The following is a 19,850-nucleotide window of genomic DNA, read 5'->3' as shown; positions in this document are numbered from 1 at the left end:
TCAAGAACCAGTAGTCTACATCAAATTTCAAAAAAAATGACTGCACACTGGACTCTCTAGCTTCCCCTTTTGGAAATGGTCCCTGGATTAGATCAACAAATAGAATCCCTCTCATGACTGAGAAAATAGAGAGGTACTGACCTATTACTTTAAAAATTTCCAAAAATTTTTAAGAATGAGAAGTGGTGTTATTTACAATATTCTCACAAGGGATTGCAAGCTAAGGAGTCTAAAAGCAGGAGAGCAGTCTTAATCTAACGCTATTCTAGTCTAAAATAAACTAGAGCGCGGGTGAGCCATTAGAATTCTCTTCAGAGGACCGTAGGCTCAGTCATAACAGGAATATATTTTATAAATAGAGCCAAATGTCGTACTCCGTGCATCATTTGCTGTCTTCCCTCATACAGTGCAGATACATATTGCTCAATTTCTCAGTGGAAGAACCAAGAATACTGGAGAACCCCGAGACTTGACGGAACATGATAAACAGGGCGTCGAGACAGAACCGCTCACAGGGAGACTAAAGAAACTAGATTTTGGAACAAAAAGCGCCGAGGGATTGTCAACGCGCAGCGCTGCAGCCCGAAATGTCGACAATTCTTTGCTTCTACGCTTATTATGGGACCCATTCAGTACCTCGACGATATCTGTATGCTACAGAGGCGACAGGCATCCCTGAGTAAGAACAATTCCAGAGCGACGATATGCTCCAGTACTTACCGACCCCGGCATTTCGCTGGCTGAGGAAGAATGCAATGCAGAGGAGACCGGTGCCCTTGAGCCCCGGGACACGCAGCCCAACAAATCCGTCCCTCATCGTCAGAAGCTCTGAAACTACGGAAGTAGATCGGCACCCACGGTTTAAATAGAGAACCGTAGAACAAACCAATCATAACTGGGCGCAGTGGAGCCAATCACAGCCAATGTGAGAGAAACCAATCACAGTCAGGCAGAGGAAAACCAATCACGGCCGGCCAGAGGAAAACCAATCACCCTCTGGTTGGCAGAGTAGTGACAACTACAATGAGGTAAAACCCACCAGACACAAGTTATTAATTATATCTGTGGCCAAATGTATTAGGCAAATAACAACAACACATCAGGTGCTGGACGAACATGGCAGGTCAGGAAATATCTGCTGAGAGAAAACAGTAAATCTTTCGGGCAGTGACCCTTCATCAAGAAAGTAGGAAATGGGCCAGTATAAACAGGTGGGACAAGAGCTAGCAGATGATAGGTGGATTCGGGTGAGTGGGGATTGATAGGCAGATAGGAGAGTGGGAATAATGACAAGCTGGGAGCTGAAAGGTGGAGGAGACACAAGAGTTAAAATGATGGAATCTGATAGCAAAGGAAGTGGTGAAAGGAACTGGTGGTAGGAGTGTGTTGATGATAGGGAGAAGGAGGGGGAAAGGGAAAGAGGGTATGATGCACCATCAATAACTTTCCGAGACGTGAGGCGAGATATAGGCTTTTATTGACTGGAAGAAAGAACAAGCAGCAATTGACCACCATGCTACATCCTGGAGACTGAGGGCAGGGCTCAGGCCCCAATCGCCTTTATACCGGGGTCTGTGGGAGGAGCCACGGTCAGTGGGAGGAGCCACAGGAGCAATCAACGGGGGGGGGGGTCCAGACAGGTATATGTAGTTCACCACAGGGTGATAGGGGTAGATGGATCTGGACAAAAGAGAAAAAGGCCAGAGGGGGGATAGTTACCAGAAATTGGAAAGTTCATTGTTCATACTGCTGTGTTGTAGAATGCCTAGGTGGAACACAAAGTGCAGCAAAGCATGATCCCATCACCAACCATAGTTTTCTCTCCCCATTTCACTTTCCATAAGGTGTCATTCTCTGGTCCATTCGGCTCTCCCCATCCATCCCCTTCCTCCCTCCTGCCCATGCACTGTCCTCTGTGCCAACAAGAAATGTTACACCTGTCTCCACACCTCCTCCCTCATTACTATACAGAACCATAAACAGACTTTGCAGGTGAGGCAGATGTTCGCTTACAAATCCTCTTGCCTTGTTTATTACAAATGACTCTTTGGTTCAGCTTCCTTTACATTGGTAACTGGATGCTGACTGGGTAATTGCTTCATGAACCAGGTTGCAATCCATCTGGCATAGGCATCTGGGTCTCCCAGCTCCCAAACACTTTAATTCCCGTTTACACACCTGTCTCTCTTTAGCATACTCCAACTCCTTCCAAGTTGATGGTAAATGAAAATTAGAGGAACAGCATCATATTCGACCTGGACAGTCTCCAACCCAATTTCATGAATGTGGAAATCTCAGGCTTCTGGTAGCTCCTCCTCTCTGTCTTTGTTAAATCTCCTCGTAATTCATATAGCCCCATCACTCTAAATCTGCTCCCTATTCCACCAGCTCCATCACCCACACACTCCTCCCTTTGGTTTCACCCCCTACCTCCCTCCGTGTATTTCAGCTCCCCCTTTTCTCCTATCAGATTCCATTATCTTCATCACTTTGTCATTTCCACCTATCATCCCTCAGGTTCTGACAACATTCTCACTCCCTCCTCTATCTATCTGTACCTTTGTCATCTGGAGCAATCTCTTTCTGTAAGGTCTGGATTCAACCCTCTCTTCACTTTCTATACCACTTTCTTTCAGTCCAGATGAAGGATCTTGACTAGAAATATTTTCCGTCCATTTCCCTCCACAGATGCTGCCTGACCAGCTGAGATCCTCCAGAATTTTGTGTTTTGTTAGGTCCCACACCACCAGGTCAAGAACAATTGTTACCCTACAAACATTAGGCTCCTGAACAGACATGGGTAATTTCATTCACCAATACTCTAACCAATTCTACAACATACAGACTCACCTTCAGACTCTTTATAACTGATGTCATCAGTATTATGTTTATTTCCACAGTTTGTCTTCTTTTGCATATTTGTTATTTGACAGTCTTTGTTTATGTATAGTTTTTCATAAAATTCTATTTATTTCTTTTTTTTGTTGTAAAAGTCCCCAAGAAAAATGAATCTCAAGGTAGCATATGGTAATATATTCATATTTTGATAACAACTTTACTTTGAACTTTTTAACTTTCAGTAAGAACATGATTGTAAAGAGACAATGCCAATTCTAACAGTAGTAAGATTAGTATGAGTAAACTGATGATCATACCCAAATGTAGTTCAGTGTTGTTAGTTGTCAAGCAGATGCTCATAGAGTTGCAACCCTGTTCAAGTATTTCAAGGGGGAAAAAAATTCAAGAGGATCTTGATAAATGGATGATGTTACCAATAACATTAGTAGGTAGAGTCAATGCTGTAAAAATGAATATATTCCCTAGATTACAATATTTATTCCAAATACTACCAACACAATTACCGCAGAAGTTTTTTCAAGAGTTAAATAAATGTGTGAGGAAGTTCCTTTGGAAAGGTAAGATGTCAAGAATATCATTGGAAAAACTGACATGGAAATTTGACCTACGAGGGTTACAATTACCAAATTTTAAGAATTATTACAAAGCAAATCAATTTAGATTTACTGCATCTTTTTTTGATGAAGATAAACTGGCATGGATTACAATAGAATTAGATAAAATAGGAGAAAATATACCAGAAGATTTTATATATAAATGGGAATCTAAATGGATACGGGAAAAGAAAGAATCTCCTATATTAAAACATTTGATTGATTTATGGAATAAGATAAATGTTGATCATGAGATAAAGAAATCTTTATTAGTAAAGTGACCTTTAATTCAAAATAAACTTATTCCTTTTACAATGGATAATCAACTTTTATATAACTGGTTTCAAAAAGGGATTAGATATATAGGAGACTGTTTTGAAGGAGGTATATTAATGTTATTTGATCAATTAAAGAATAAATACAAAATGTCAAATAACACTTTTTTGTTATTTCCAAAATTATTTATTTTCAATTAAGGGCTTATTTAAGAGATAAACTGGGTCAAACAATGATATTGCCAAAACCTAATGAAATAGAAACTTTAATTCATAAAGGAAAAATTAAAAAAAATTATTTCTTGTATGTATAGTTTGATTCAAAAACAGGCAATTAAACAAGGAATTCATAAGTCAAGACAAAAATGGGAAACTGATTTGAATATTAAAATTGATAAAACAAGTTGGTCAAGACTATGTCTTGACAGTATGACAAATACAATAAATGTCCGACTAAGATTAGTACAATATAATTTTTTACATCAATTATATATTACACCACAAAAATAAACAGATTAAACCCAAAGTTATCTGATCAATTTTTTCGATGTAATTAAGAAATTGGTACTTTTTTACACTCTACTTGGTCTTGTTTTAAAATTCAACCTTTTTGGACAAATTTAAGAGTTTTACTGGAACAAACTATTGGAACACAACTTCCACACAACCCAATATTATTCTTACTGGGTGATATTGAAGGGATAAAACCGAAACCTAAATTGAACAAATATCAGAAAGAATTCATAAAAATTGCATTGGCAGTAGCCAAAAAGGTTACTTGGAAATAAGTATAGATCGTTGGAAGAATGAAATTTTCAGCTGCATTCCACTTGAAAAAATTACATAATTTAAGAAATAAATATGATATATTTCTGACAATTTAGCGCCCTTATTTACAAAAGATAGGGTTAAATATATAGGTGCTCCGAAGATAAAATTATTGGTCATCTGGGGAAAGAAATAAATATATATATTAAAGCTATTTTGAACTCCATGGAGCATGTGGGGATCTTCTGACATCCAGGCACTCTTTATTTCTTTCTTTTTTCTCTTTTTCTCCCCTCTTTTTCATATACATAGGGATATGTTAGGGGGCAGGGGTTAAGGGGAGGGGGGAGGGCTGATATTATATTATTTCTTTCTATTCTGTAACCTATTTGAAAATTCAATAAAAAATGTTTTAAAAAAGTATTTCAAGGGGCTACTCCTCAGCTTTTCAGAGTAATACCACATAGAAACAGGGCCTACGGCTCAGCTCATCCAAACTGACAAAGATACCTTCCTGAGCTAGTCTTGTTTGTGCGTATTTGGTCCACACCCCACTGGAAGGAGATCTTGCCTGACAAGTCTAGTATGCAGCTGTCGATCCCAGGAGATTGTGGGCTTGTGCCTCTGGTGGACCGTGTCCTCTCCAGGGTGCAAGCCTGGGTAGGAAGTTTTGAAGAACCGGCTGTTGCCCATGCAGCGGGTTCCCCCTCTCCACGTTACTGATGTAGTCCGAGGGGAGGGCAAGCGCTAATACAGCTTGGCACCAGTGTCGTCGCAGAGGTTGCCAGAGTGAAGTTGTAAACAACATCAAACTGCCTTAGGGAGCCTGGCTCCGGATTTCTTCCTCGGGGCTTACTCCTGTAGCCTTTCCCATGGGTGGGTATGGCCACAAGGTAGAGGAGGTTTAAAATCAGAGTATTCCTTCTGACATGCTTTCAGGAAGGACAATGAAGAGGTTCTGCTGGAAAACTGGAGCAACACACTGAAAATCTGGGGTGGCATGGTAGTGTAATGGCTAGCACAACACTTTACAGTACCAGCAACCCAGGTTCAGTTCCCACCACTACCTATAAGGAATTAGTATGTTCTACCCATGACTGCATGGGTTTCCTCCAGATGCTCAAGTTTCTTCCCAAATTTCAAAGATGTACCAGTTGGTAGGTTAATTGGCTATTGTAAATTGGCCCATCATTAGACAAGGATTAACTCAGAAGATTTGCAGGACGGCATGGCTCGAAGGGCAGGAAGGGGCTATTCTATGCTGTATCTCAATAAATACATGAGGGAACAGCTTGATAGTTCAGGCAGAATCTGTGGAGGGAAATAAACAATTGACAATTCAGGCTGAGATCCTTAGTCAGGAATGGCAAGGGAGTGCACAGAAGACAGAAAAAAGAGGGAAGAGTACTAGCTGGCATGTATTAGGCAAGTCCAGATGAGGGGCAAGATGGCAAGGTGGTGGGGTGGAGTCAGGGGAGAAAGGGGTGAGAAACTTGGAGCTGATAGGTGAAAGAGTAGTAGGTCTGAAGAAGAAAGAATCTGATAGGAGAGGACAGTGGAATAAAGGGAAGGGTGAGTGGAACCAGAGAGAGGTGATGGACAGGTCATGAGGGCAGGGGACTGGAAAGGAAAGGGTTGCCACAGACAAGTTAAAGGGGGAATAGAAAACTGAGGGGAGTGATTACTGTACGTTAGAAAAATCAATATTAATGCTGTAGGATTGAGACTTCCATAGAGTTTTAATCTATCTAGCCCATATCACACTAACCATAATACTATTTTCCCTAATCCCGTAAGCCTGCACCTGGACCACAGCTCTCCATACTCCTCCCATCCATGCACTGTTTGAAACTTCTCTTAAATGTTTCAACCAAACCTGCATTCACTACTTTCACTGGCGGCTCATTCCACATTCACACCACCCTCTGAGTGAAGAAGTTCCCCTTCAGAACCCCGTAACCTATAACCTCTAGTTATGGTCACACTAAACCTCAGTGAGGGGAAAGCTGTTTGTATTTGCCTTACAAATACCCTTCATTTTTGTATAACTTGGCATTCATCTATCAAATCTCCTCTCATTCATCTACATTCCATGGAATAAAGTCCTAACTTATTCAACCATTCCTTGTAGCATAGCTCCATAAGTCACGGAAACATCTATCTAAATTTTCTCTGTAGTCTTTGAATATTACTGATATATTTCATGTAGGTGCACAATACTCCAAATTTGGCCTCACCAATGTCTTATACAACTTCAACATGACATCCCATTTTCTGTACTCATATTCTGATGTATGAAGGCCAATGTGCCAAAAGTGCTCTTCACAAACTTATCCACCTATGATGCCACTTTCAAGGAATTATAAATCTGTGTTCCCAGATCCCTCTGACCTACCATACTCCTCAGTGTCCTACTATTAATTGTGTAAGTCTACTCTGATCTGTCCTCCCAAGGTGCAATACTTCACATTTGTCTGCACTAAATTCCATCTGTCATTTTCCCAGCTAGTCCTGATCCCACTGTACGCTTTGACAGCCTTCCTCACTTTCCACTATGCCCACAATCTTGGTGTCATCCTCAAACTTTTCTTCCAGTTTACCATATTATCATCCAGATCACTTTTGAAGGCCTTTCACTTACCAACCATCCTTTTGCCTGAAAGCAACCTCTCCCATTTAACACTTGCCATGTACTTTCTGATGCCATCAGAACAGGGCTTTCTCCTATTTAGAATCCCAACCCCAGGACCAGACCTATCTTTCTCCATAATTATCTAGAAACTAATGGCATTAATATCACAGGATGTAAAGTGTTTCTCTACACAAACTTCTGTTACCTGTCCTGTCTCTTTCCCTAATAGCAGATCCAGTATTGCACTCTCTTTAACTGGGTGTATTGATTAAGCAAAGTTTCTCAAACACATCCAGCCCTTTTACCGTATGGGAGTCCCAGTCAATATATGGAAAGTTAAAATCACCTATTTCACAACCTTAGTTTTCTTGCAACTGTCCGCTATCTCTCTACAAATTTGTTCCTCTAAATTGACTGTCAGATAATTCTATTAACATGGTCATCCATTTCTTATTCCTCACTTCCACCCATACAGCCTCAGTAGATGAGCCTACCTATCTGGCCTGATTGAGTTCAGCTGTGACATTTTCCTTGACTACTATTGCTATCCCTCCCCTTTTAATACCACACTCTCTGTTACATCTAACTCAACTAAATCCTCTCTCTCTTTCTTTTTGTATTTGTCTAGTTTATTGGTTTCTTTGTAACCAAGTCTCTGTAATAGCTAAGATGTCAAAATTCCATGTGCTGATCCATGCTTTAAACTCATCTGCCTCTCCTACAATACCTCTCCATTGAAATAGATGCCACTCAGAACATTGTTCCTCACCCCCCCCCCCCCACCCCGCCATGCTAAACTGTTCAATTCCTGTCTTTTACATAGGCTCAACAACATATTTTTCTGCAACCACTTCACTATCTGTGCTGGCACTCTGGTTCCCAACCCTCCTGCAACTCTACTTCCTTTTCATTACTGCTCACCTCTTTTTCCACCTCTCCATCTCTTCTGAATCACAGACACCTGACTGCAGAGCCTTACCTCTGCTAGGTTGTACACCCTCCCCCAACAATATCCAGAGCAGTTTACTTGTTACTGAAAGAATAGCCATAGGATACCCTATACTGGCAGTTATCCCCTTTCCTTCTCCCAAGAGTCACCCAGTTACCCATGTCCTACACCTTAGGTGTAACTAAGCATCCATCAAAGGGACCCCCATTATCCAGGCCATATTTTCTTCTCACTGCTGCCAAAAGGAAGAGGGTACAGGAGCCCCAGAACTCACCCCATCACTGAACTTGATTCACGCTCATCTTCATCTTATGTTTGCAATGCTTGTTTATTTACATATTATTGGGTTTTTTTATCTCTGTCTCTTTCTTTTTGTATTTGCAGAGTTTATTGTTTTTTTGTACATTGATTGCTATGATTCTATTGTGTTTCTTGTATTTACTGTGATTGCTGGCAAGAAAATTAATCTCAGAATTGTATATTGTATTTTGATTATAAACTTGAGCTTTGAGCTTCTCAGTTAACCCCACAGCTTCTTGATTGATCTGCAGTTCATCCTGCTCCAGTTCCAGTTCTCTTACACAGTCTATGAGAAGCTGAAGCTTGTAGGTTAAGTTGCCAGAGATACCAGAGGTACCAAGACAGAATATGCGGTGTTGCTCCTCCAACCTGCATCTGGCCTCAGCATGGCAGTGGACAGACAGACATACTTTATTGATCCCGAGGGGAAATTGGGTTTCGTTACAGCTGCACCAAACAAGAATAGTGAAGAAATATAGCAATATAAAACCATAGATAATTAAATAATAATAAGTTAATCATTCCAAGTGGAAATAAGTCCAGGACCAGCCTATTGGCTCAGGGTGTCTGACACTCCGAGGGAGGAGTTGTAAAGTTTGATGGCCACAGGCAGGAATGACTTCCTATGACGCTCAGTGTTACATCTCGGTGGAATGAGTCTCTGGTTGAATGTACTCTGCCTAACCAGTACATTATGGAGTGGATGGGAGACATTGTCCAAGATGGCATGCAACTTGGACTGCATCCTCTTTTCAGACACCACCGTCAGAGAGTCCAGTTCCACCCCCACAACATCACTGGCCTTACAAATGAGATTGTTGATTCTGTTGGTGTCTGCTACCCTCAGCCTGCTGCCCCAGCACACAACAGCAAACATGATAGCACTGGCCACCACAGCCTCATAGAACAGTAGACAAGGTGATGGATATATATGCCATTTTTCGAGTGGGAAGCAGAATTGAAAATAGTAGCTATCAGGAGATACTGCCTGTTGCTGCAGATGGAGCAAAGGTTTTTGATAAAGCAGTCCCTCAATCTATGTTGGGCCTCACTAATGTAGAGGAGGCTGCACTAGAGCACCAGATGCAGGAAATGATCCTGATAGCCTTACTGGCAAACTTTTGGCAGATGGAATGCCGGGTGAGTGTTGCCTCACCTAGAAGGGTCTTGAATGGTGGTGAGGGAGGAGGCATAGGAGCAGGTGTAGTACATAGCACAGTTGCAGGGATAAATACCTGAAGGGAGATTGGTGGGAGGGCTGAGTGGAGAGGGAATCACAGAGAGGGTATCAGAGGTGAAGATGTGCCTGAAGGTTTCAACGGGATTAACACTGGTTTCTCCATCTTCCAGTAACCGCATAGAAAAGCTTTCAATTCCCCCCTTTTCTTTCTCTACTTTCATGTGACACCTCTTCTCTTCCTCTCTCCTGCCCTCAAGATCTGCCCATCAGCTGCCTCCCCTTTTAGATTCCTTTTTCTTCAGCCCTTTGCCTCTTCCACCTATCACCTCTCATCATTCCCTTTTAACCCCTTGTGCCTTCCCCCCCTCATCTGGACTCACCTACTTCCTGCTAACTTATTCTGTTCCCCTTTCCCCAACATTTTATTCTGGCTTCTCCATCCTTCCTTTCCAGTATGAACTGTCAATGAGTTTATTTCTCCCCATAGGTGCTGACTGCCTGCTAAATTCATTCAGCTTCTTGTGGAGAGTTGGTGGATGTTACATATTTGCATTTTTAGAAGGTCTTTGACAAAGTGCTACGCTCAAGGCTGCTGAAGAAGAGCCCATGGTGTTAGAGGCAAGGTGTTAGTGCATGGATAGAAGACTGGCTGATTAGCAAGGAGCAGAGAGAGGAAATAAAAGGGTTCCTTACAGAATGGTGTTCCACAAGGGTCAGTTTTGGGACCATCACTTTTATTCATTAATAATGTTTATAAAGGAACTGATGACATTGTGACCAAGTTTGCAGATAATAGAAAGATAAGTAGAGAGGCAGATAGCATTACAGAGGCAGAAAAATTGGACAGGTTGGGAGAGTTGGCAAACTTTTGGCAGATGGAATGCAGGGTAGGGAAGTGTGGGGTTGTACACATTTGTAGGAAAGCTAAAGGTGTATTTTTAATTGGGAGAGCATTCAGAAAACAGAGGTGCAGAGGGACTTGGGAGTCCTAGTTCAGGATTCCATCAAGGTTAACTTGCAGGTTGATTCAGTAGTAAGGAAGGCAAATACAATGTTAGCATACATTTTGAGTGGACAAGAATATGAAAACAAGGATGTACTGCTGAGGTTTATAAAGCATCCATCGGGCCTCATTTGGAATACTGTGATATTTTGGGCCCCATATCTAAAGAAAGTTGTTCTGGCCCTGGAGAGGGTCCAGGGGAAGTTTGCAAGAATGATCCCAGGAATGAAAAACTTTGCATGTGAGAAATGATGTCTCTGAGCTCGTGCTCAATGATGTTCAGAAGAATGGTGATGATGGGGGGGGGGGGGGGAGGGGGGGATGGAAACTCATTGAAATCTACCGGATACTGAAAGACCTGGAGAGATTGGCCATAGAGAGTTATTAGGACAGCCTAGGATTTGAGGGCACTGCCTCAGAATAAAGGAATGTACTCTTAGAACTGAGATGATGAAGAAATTATTCATCCAGACTGCTGTGAATCTGTGTAATTTCCTCCCATGGAGACTTGAGGTATCCATGGCAGAGATTGATAGGTACTTGTTGGTAAAGGGGTTCATATTTACAGAGAGAATGTAGGAGAATGGGTATGAGAGAAAAAAAAATCAGCTATGATAGAACAGGCTCAATGAGACAAATGGCCTAATTCTGCCCTATGTCTTACGGTTTTATGTTACAAATCTGTCCTATCCTTGTACGTGTCCAAATGTTAGGTGGTCTTTATAATTTTGTTCTTTTTTCCTTTTAATGTAACAATAATAGGACAACTGAGTGGCTTGCCTCTCTTTATAACAGTCACCTATATGGAGATAGCATTTATGTATTAGATATCTTTCATGACAATCCAATAATTTTCACAGTCATCTTTACTAATTGTTGTTGCTTCCAAATTCCAGAACATTAAATGTATTTAGTAAATTCCACAGCTGTTGTGATAGGATTTGAACTCAAGTCTCTGGATTGCTGGCCAAGATTTCTTGATGATAATTTAACCATTGAGTCACTTTCTTCCATCCCACTGACATACTATGTGACTTCTGTCACACCATTATGTCTTGGTTGGCATTTGATTGGATAGAGTTCTGACTGATTGTTGTTTAGAAAGGATAGCTGGTTTCATCTGAGCAATGATTCTGATTTTCAAAGATTTGGATAAAAATGCAAGCTTAGTGGAATCTGTCATGTTGATTTGCATATCTTATTACCTAGCCTGACTACAGTTCAGTTGTTATGAAGAAATTCCCATCACTTTGATTACTTTAGATGCTGCCTTCTGAGACATTGACTAACCATAGTGTGTACCACAACATGCTGGAGATGTAGAACCAATGCAGCCTGTGCAAAATCATCCCAATCCAGGAAAAGCATCCAGGAAGGGCAAAAAACATCAGGACCACAGCTCTAATGGGCAGCCACATTGTTTTATTGCCTGACACCAGACTGCAGAAACAGATGCACCAGTCCATGCTCAGTCATGTTAAGATATTAGTTGGTGGATGCAGGAAATAGTTCAAATACATTCTCATAGAATCCACCAACTTACAGAAATTTGACCCCAGTTGCTTCAAAGCAAAGAAAGAGCATTCAGATGAAATGGAGGTCCTTAATTCTCTTCACCAGGAGAGAAATGATGTCCAGTATTAACAACAGTAGAAATATACTGTCTCCCTGACTATTAGACACTTGTTCTGGGAAGTATCTTCTACCCCATCTGTGGCAAAATCTGTGGGTCCCCTATTCAACTCATCAGGCACCTGAGAACTGATAGAATTGGTACAGAACTAGGTCATCCTCAATCCCAAAGGACTGAGAAGAAAGAGAAGACTTCAGCCATTCCCTTGATATATATATACAGTATAGATTCAGAAGAGCAACTGTGTCTGTTTCAGTTTTAGTCAATTTTCAGTTTCAGTTCAATTCAAACCCATCTGCCCAATCTTCAGACACCCAATCTTGGGATGGCGCAGAAGGATGGGGGAGTGTGTGTTGGTTGGGGAATTTCCTGATTTGTTTGCTCCTAGGCCTGGACAAAGGAGCCATTCACAAGACCAGGAACTGGGCATTGAGAGTTCTGCTAAACTGGCTTTGAAGCTTATCTGCTTTGAAATTTTAAATTTGCATAAATTCAAATTTCAATGAAAAAATAGGACATAACAGTGTTGCAGACACAGCATGGTGCTGAAGACACAGCACCATATGAAGGTTTTTCAGTTAAGATCAGCTTTTGTTGCCCAGGGGACTCTTATACTGTGCCTCAGAGTGCTTCATCAAGGTCAGTGAATCTTGAGTAGTTGGGTGTGCCCTTTGTCTAGCCAGTTGTACACCATCTGCACAGTGTTAACTAGTCAGGTCCTGCACGAGCTAAACATAGATATTAACTTCTATCCTATGTCAGCTATAGGCTCTTTATGGTTTCAAATCCCCATGACCTGTGGAGGGTGTGTGAGTGCAAGGAGGTCATCTTGGAAGTGTCCTTTGCCGGGATCAATTGGCCAAAATGTTTGACTCTTAGCTGGTGAGTGGTAGGTGAACTCCCTGCTGGAGGAGATGAGACCATTTACATGGAGTACCACACATCTCCTCTATCTGGGAGTCTCCCTGAGCCCTTCGGGGGAGAACTGACTGGTGAACTGGCAGGACCTGGAGGCAAAGGTCATGGCCCAATGGACCTTGGTGAACTGGTCAGGCCTCCTTAGAGTGCTTTCCTACTGAGGTAGGGTGCAGTTGTAAACCAATTGGTGGCCTTTATGTTGTGGTATTGGATGGTCACATTAACTTCACTCCCTGTTTTTTCCAGTAAAATCCAGAGGAAGTGAATGGACTTCTGGGGTGACAGGAAACTTGGGTTTCTACGATGGTCCTGCATCTCCAGAGTGGGAGAGGGTAGATAGTGAACTGTTGTGTAAACATACAGGATTAGTGACTCTTGACCTCAGAACCCTGAGATTCATGTTCACCGAGAATCCTCTAAAGTTGCATGTACTGGAGTTGTACTTTCTCCAGAGGTCTGGAGACTTAGCCACACGCAGAAGGTATCAACCATGGTGATCAGTAGAACTTCTAATGGTACCTACTAAAAGTCTGGAACATGGTTGCTTCCAACTACAACACCTACACTAGCGAAGGGTGATGTCCTTGCTGAGGGAACTGCCCTATCTCACTGGGTGTTGGTGCAACTCAAGTCCTTGGAAGATTCTGGCTGGCCTCACTTCTGCTCAGACAGAGTTGTTCATTGTACCTAGGCCCCAGAATCTTATCTGGGAGCTGGTACCATATAACTCGAGCTATATCTCATTGACACCTAGAATACCATGCAAAGATTCAGGTAGGAGGTACCTGTATGAATTACTGCTCCACACCCTCTAATTCCTAGCCCTAGTTCACTGTCCCAACACGCCATGGTGGTTGATTTTTCTACTTGGTAGTGAGAGGTGTCCCAAGTGGAGCATAGGAGAATGAGAGGTGGTATACAAAATATTGAGGATTATAGATAGGCTAAATGTTAGCAGGCTTTTCCCACTGAGGTTCATTAAGATTAGAAATAGAGGTCATAGGTTAAGGTTTAAGGGGGACATGTCATAAATTTATTTAGCTCCATCTTGGGTACAACCTTCCGTAGTATCCAAGACATCTTCACGTAGCAGTGCCTCAGAAAGGCAACATCCATTATTCAGGACGCCATCACCCAGGGCATGCCCACTTCTCAATGTTACATCAGGTAGGAGGTACAGAAGCCTGAATGCACACACTCAGTGATTCAGGAACAGCTTCTTCCCCTCTAGCAGACGATTCATAAATTGATATTGAACCCATGAATACTACATCACTTTTTACAATATATGTTATTTGTTTTTACACTATTTTTATTCTATCCAATATACATACAGTAATTGATTTACTTATTTATTTTTTATTTTTTTATTTCTATATTATCATGTATTGCATTGAACTGCTGCTGCTGTTAACAAATTTCATGACACATGCCGGTGATAATAAACCTGATTCTGATTCTGATTATTATGGAACTTCATTCAGATGCTGGTGTGAGTGTGGAACAAGTTACAAATGGAAATGTTGGATGCAGGTTAGATTATAACATTTAAGAGAAGTCTGGATAAATACATGAATGGGAGGGGTATGATCCGGTTACAGGTTGATGGGACTAAGAAGAGTAGCTGTTTGGCATAGACTAGGAGGGCTGAAGGGCATGTTTCTGTGCCATAGTGTCCTATGACAGTATGACTGAGTGAGAGGACTTCTGAGCCAATAAAAAATACTGGTTCTTTGCATCAATGATCTGACAGATGGACAGTGGCTGGTGTGACTACATATACAGTTGACGGCTCTCAGAAGGCCTTTGACATGGAGTGGCACATGAGGCTGCTTAACAAGATAAGAGCCTGTGGTATCACAGGAAAGAATCTAGCATGGGTAGAAGATTGGCTGACTAGCAGGAGGCAAAGAGTAAGAATAAATGGGCTCTTTTCCAGTTTGTTGCTGGTAACTAGTGGTATTCCTCAAAGGTCAGTGTTGGGACCACTTCTTTTCACATTATATGATTTGGATGATGGTATACTAACCAAGTTTGTAGATGTTACAAAGATAGGTGGAAGGGCAGGTAGTTTTGAGAAAGCTGGGAGTCTGCAGAAGGATTTAAACAGATTAGGTGAATGGGCAAGGAAGTGGCAGATGGAATATAATGTAGGGAAATGTATGGTAGAAGGAATAAAAATGTAGGCTATTTTATAAATGAGGAGAAAACTTTAAAATTCAGAGGTGCAAAGGGACTTGGGAGTCCTTGTGCAGGATTCTCTAAAGGTTAACTTTCAGGTTAAGTTGGTGGTGAGGAAGGCAAATGCAACGTTAGCATATATTTCAAGAGGGCTAGAATATAAATGCAACAACGTACTGCTGATGCTATATAAGGCAATGGTCGGACAGCACTTGGAGTGTTATGAGCTGTTTTAGGCCCCTTATCTTAGAAAAGATGTGCAGCATCCAGAGGATGGTTATAGGAATTATTCTGGGAATGAAAGGGTTAATGTATGAGGAGCATTTGATAGGTCTGAGCCTGTACTCACTGGAGTTTAGAAGAATGGGGGCAGTGGGGAGGGAGTCTCATTGAAAACTATCAAATATTAAAAGGTTTACACAGATTGGACGTTGAGAGGTTGTTTCCTGTACTGGGGCACTCTAAGATCAGAGGACACAGCCTCACAGTACAAGGATATCCCTTTAAAATGGAGATGAGGAGGAATTTTTTTAGCCAGAGGATGATGAATCAGTGAAAATCATTACCACAGAAGGCTATGGAAGCCAAGTTATTGGATATATTTACAGCAGAGGTTGATAGGTCTTGATTAGTCAGGACTTCAAAGATGAAGGCAGGAGAATGGCGTTGAGAAGGATAATAAGTCAGTCATGAAGGAATGCCAGAACAAACTTGATGGGTTGAATGGTCTAATTCTGCTCCTGTGTCTTATGGTATCTCTGCTTCAGAACCTTGTAGAAATTCCTGTATACGCCGAGCACCCTCCTAGGTGGGACATGTTGATGATGTACTCTGGAGAGGCGGCTGCCTTCATGATCTGCAGGGGTTGCCTGGTGTCTATCTGTTGTTGAGTGCCATTGAGACTCTGTCGGTCGACTCATGGCAACCCTATGGATAGTGCAGTTGTCCATAGGGTTTTTGTAGCATATTGGGGCCTACTAAAAGCCTGGGACATAGTTGCCTCAGCTGGGACCAGGCTGACAGAACGACCAACCTTATCGGGTATTGGTTTGGATTAGATGCGTGGAACGATTCCGCTCAGTCGGAATTGCTTATCAGACTCAGGCCCCAAAATCTTATTTGAGAGCTGGTACTACACAACTTGAGCCATATCTTGTCAACACCCACAATGCCATTCCAAGGTGCAGTTAGGAAATACCCATAGGGGTTACCACTTTGTATCCTTCATTTCTTTGTCCACTCCACCCCCCCTTCACAGTCCATACATACCATGGCTTTCAGTATTTTCACCTGGGAGTGAGTGAGTTCCCAGTGGATATTCTGGTGTCCTTCCCTTGTACATTGGAGTCCTGAGATGGAGCTCTGTAATAATTTTATAAGCCTGTACTCGGAGTGGTGAGGCTGCAACCCTATTTGCCTATCTTCAGGTGTGCTCCTCGCCTTCTCGTTGCATTCAGCCCCACCTTCTTTATATTTGTCATCCAGTCGGGAAGGGGCGGAATGAGAGGAGGGTGTCCTGGTAAACTTGCTCGTGCGGATGGCCAAATTAGCTATCTGTGGGTCCTGGAGGCATGTAGTGAAGGGGATGGCCCGAGCTGACTGGAAATTTTCCAGGAAGTACGCTCGCTCCCAGGTATAGCTGAAGAAAGAACACGTTGTATCCACAGCCACCATGGAGGTGTTCCGGAACAGTTGGGCAATGAAAAGGTATAAATGGTACCACAGATGATGGGAATATTTTAATTTGGTGTTAGTTATTATTATTATAGTTTATAGTGTTTCTGTTGTAGTGTTGACACACTGGCAATACACTTTTTTTTAGTACGGAAATGTTGATAAGAGGATGGGGATTGTGACTGCCAGGAAAATGGAACGAGGTCGGTTTATGCAGGACAGGAGCGTTGGGGATCTGAGCTGGTCAGATTAAACCCCGGGCTGTGATCTAGTGTGAGGAACTGCCTGGCCATACACCCTGCACCCACTGTTTGGGGGCTACGCCAAGATCTCTACACCCCCGCCTCCACATTGCATTCCCAACGTTGTTTCACCAAAAGGGGTTTACCTACCCTGGTGTAATTGTTTCAGACAACAGGAAAACAATTATCCTGGTATAAACTCTCTCATTGTGATTTCGGTGTGAGTTAGGACCCGCTCAGTCACAGCCCCTGGAACTGACGTGAATTGAAAGGTCGCGATATGCGAGTTAAAGCTTCGGCTTCCGACTGCGAACATCGTGTCTGTGGTGAACTACAAATACCTGTCTGGACACGCCCCCTGCTGACTGCTCCTGTGGCCCCTCCCACTGACCGTGGCTCCTCCCACAGACCCTGGTATAAAGGCGATTGAGGCCTAAGCCCGGCCCTCAGTCTCCAGGATGTAGCATGGTGGTCAATTGCTGCTTGTTCTTTCTTCCAGTCAATAAAAGCCTATATCTTGCCTCACGTCTCAGAGAGTTATTGATGGTGCATCAATGTCCACTGGTGGGCGGGGAGTGACTGAACACACTTCCGTTTCTAGACAGGAGATGCATTAGACCATAAGTCCATAAGGTATAGGAGCAGAATTAGGCCATCTGGTCCATTGAGTCTGCTCCGTCATTTCAATACGATTTTTCTCAGCCCCAATCTCCTACCTTCTCCCCGTATCGCTTCATGCCCGAACCTGTGCCTTAAATATACATAAAGACTTGGTCTCCACAGCTGCCTGTAGCAAAGAATTCCACAGATTCCAAACAAGGGAAAAACGGCAGATGCTAGAAATCCAAGCAATACACACATTTCGAAGGAACTCAGCAAGTCAGGCAGCATCTATGGAAAAGGTCCCTTTTATGGTATCCCTCTATGACTGAAACCCTTCATCAGGTTCCACATACTCACCGCTCTCCAGCTAAAGATATTCCTCCTCACCTCCATTCTAAAAGGATGCCCCTCTATTCTGAGGATGTGTTAGGGTCATACAGATCATTTCCCACACGCATTTCCCCACATTCTCCGTCTGACTCTGGAGCACCCTGCAACACTGGAGCCATCAACTGGGACCCTGCTTGGGGAATGATTACCCATCTCTGACCCGGGATTAACCAATGTGGTACAACAAACAGACCAATGGAGACCGGTTACTGAAGTTGAAGGTTTATTGCTGCAGGAATGGCTTCAGTTGGGCGTTATCCATCGGATTCGTGGATCGAATGCTCGTCTTATAAGTGGGCCGAGATGAATCGGTAGATGGAGGCAGTCTCTGGGCGGGCCCTGGACTGTTGATCTGGAGGAAGAAAGATAAGATTAATGAGGACATATCTCACAGGGGATGATTTACATCGGAAGCCTAATGCATACTGATATCAAGAGGATGCTGTTCGGCCTCAAGATCATACTAGAACCTGGCAACTCATTGCAAGCCGCTCTCAGCAGATCTATTCATTATCATGATGTCAGAAAACATAGAGGGGGCTTGACACAAACACAGAACGGGAAGAACTGAGTATTGTGTGCAATTCTGGTCACTGCATTACAGAAGGACGTGAAGGTGTAGTAGAGATTTACAAACAGGTTGGCTGGATTAGAGACTATTAATTATAACAAGAGATTGAATGATCCTGTCAACACACACAAAATGATAGAGGAACTCAGCAGGTTAGGCAGCACCAATGGAAAAGAGTACAGTCGACAGTTTCGGGCCGAGACACTTCAGCAAGACCAGAGAAAAAACAGATGAGGAATCAGAGTTAAAAGTTGGGGGGAGGGGAGGGTGAGACATAAGGTGATAGGTGAAACTAGGTGGGGGAGGGGTAAATTAAAGAGCTGGGAAGTTGATTGCTGAAAGAGATAAAGGGCTGGAGATGGGGAAATCTGATTGGAGAGGAGAGAAGGCCATGGAAGAAAGAAAAGGGGGAGGAGCAATAGAGGGAGGCAATGGGCAGGCAAGAAGATAGGTGAGAGAGGGAAAAGGGAATGGGAAATTGTAAAGGAGAGGGGAGGGTCATTACCAGAAGTTTGAGAAATTGATGTTCATGCCATCAGGTTGGAGACTCGAACCTGAGACAGTTGGATCATCACGATAGTAGAGGAAACTATGGATTAACATACAAAAATACAACTGCGGATGCTGTGGGTCAAAGAATATGTACACAACGCTGGAAGAACTTAGCAGGTCAGGCAGCATCCGTGAGAAAAGAGTAGCCAACATTTCGGGCCGAGACCCTTCATCAGGAATCTGATGAACGGTCCTGATGAAGGGTCTCAGCCTGAAACGTTGGCTACTCTTTTCTCACGGATGCTGCCTGACTTGCTGAGTTCTTCCAGTGTTGTGTATGTATTCTATGGATTAACATGTTGGAATGGGAATGGGAAACAGAATTAACATGGGCAGTCACTGGAAGATCCTGCCTTTTCTGGCGAATGGAGCATAGGTGCTCGACAAAGTGGTCTCAAAATCTATGTTCGGTCTCACCGATATACAGGAGGCCACAGCAGGAGCACCGGACACAGTGTATAACCCCAACAGACTCACAGGTGAAGTGTTGCCTCACCTGGAAGGACTGTTTAGGGCCCTGGATGGTA

The 19,850-nt window shown here is 42.7% G+C and overlaps 2 protein-coding genes across 2 annotated transcripts in view; both read right to left on the bottom strand.

Moving 5' to 3' along the window:
• LOC140716636 (H-2 class II histocompatibility antigen, E-S beta chain-like) overlaps positions 1 to 852 on the bottom strand; it is a 34,081-nt gene extending 33,229 nt beyond the window's left edge. The window contains exon 1 of the mRNA XM_073029459.1: positions 721 to 852. Within this exon, the coding sequence (XP_072885560.1) occupies positions 721 to 817 (97 nt within the window). The 5' untranslated portion in view covers positions 818 to 852. The remainder of the gene's footprint in view (positions 1 to 720) is intronic.
• Positions 853 to 18,406: 17,554 nt separating this feature from the next.
• Positions 18,407 to 19,850, bottom strand: part of LOC140716624 (H-2 class II histocompatibility antigen, A-Q alpha chain-like) — a 45,872-nt gene continuing 44,428 nt past the window's right edge. Inside the window, exon 5 of the mRNA XM_073029451.1 lies at positions 18,407 to 18,552. The gene's annotated coding sequence lies outside the window, so the exon portion shown is untranslated. The remainder of the gene's footprint in view (positions 18,553 to 19,850) is intronic.

This window comes from Hemitrygon akajei, chromosome 2 (assembly GCF_048418815.1).
Source record: "Hemitrygon akajei chromosome 2, sHemAka1.3, whole genome shotgun sequence".
Classification (NCBI taxonomy): Eukaryota; Metazoa; Chordata; class Chondrichthyes; order Myliobatiformes; family Dasyatidae; genus Hemitrygon; species Hemitrygon akajei.
The sequence above is the reverse complement of the archived record's forward strand: the minus strand, read 5'-3'. Positions and strand labels throughout refer to the sequence as shown.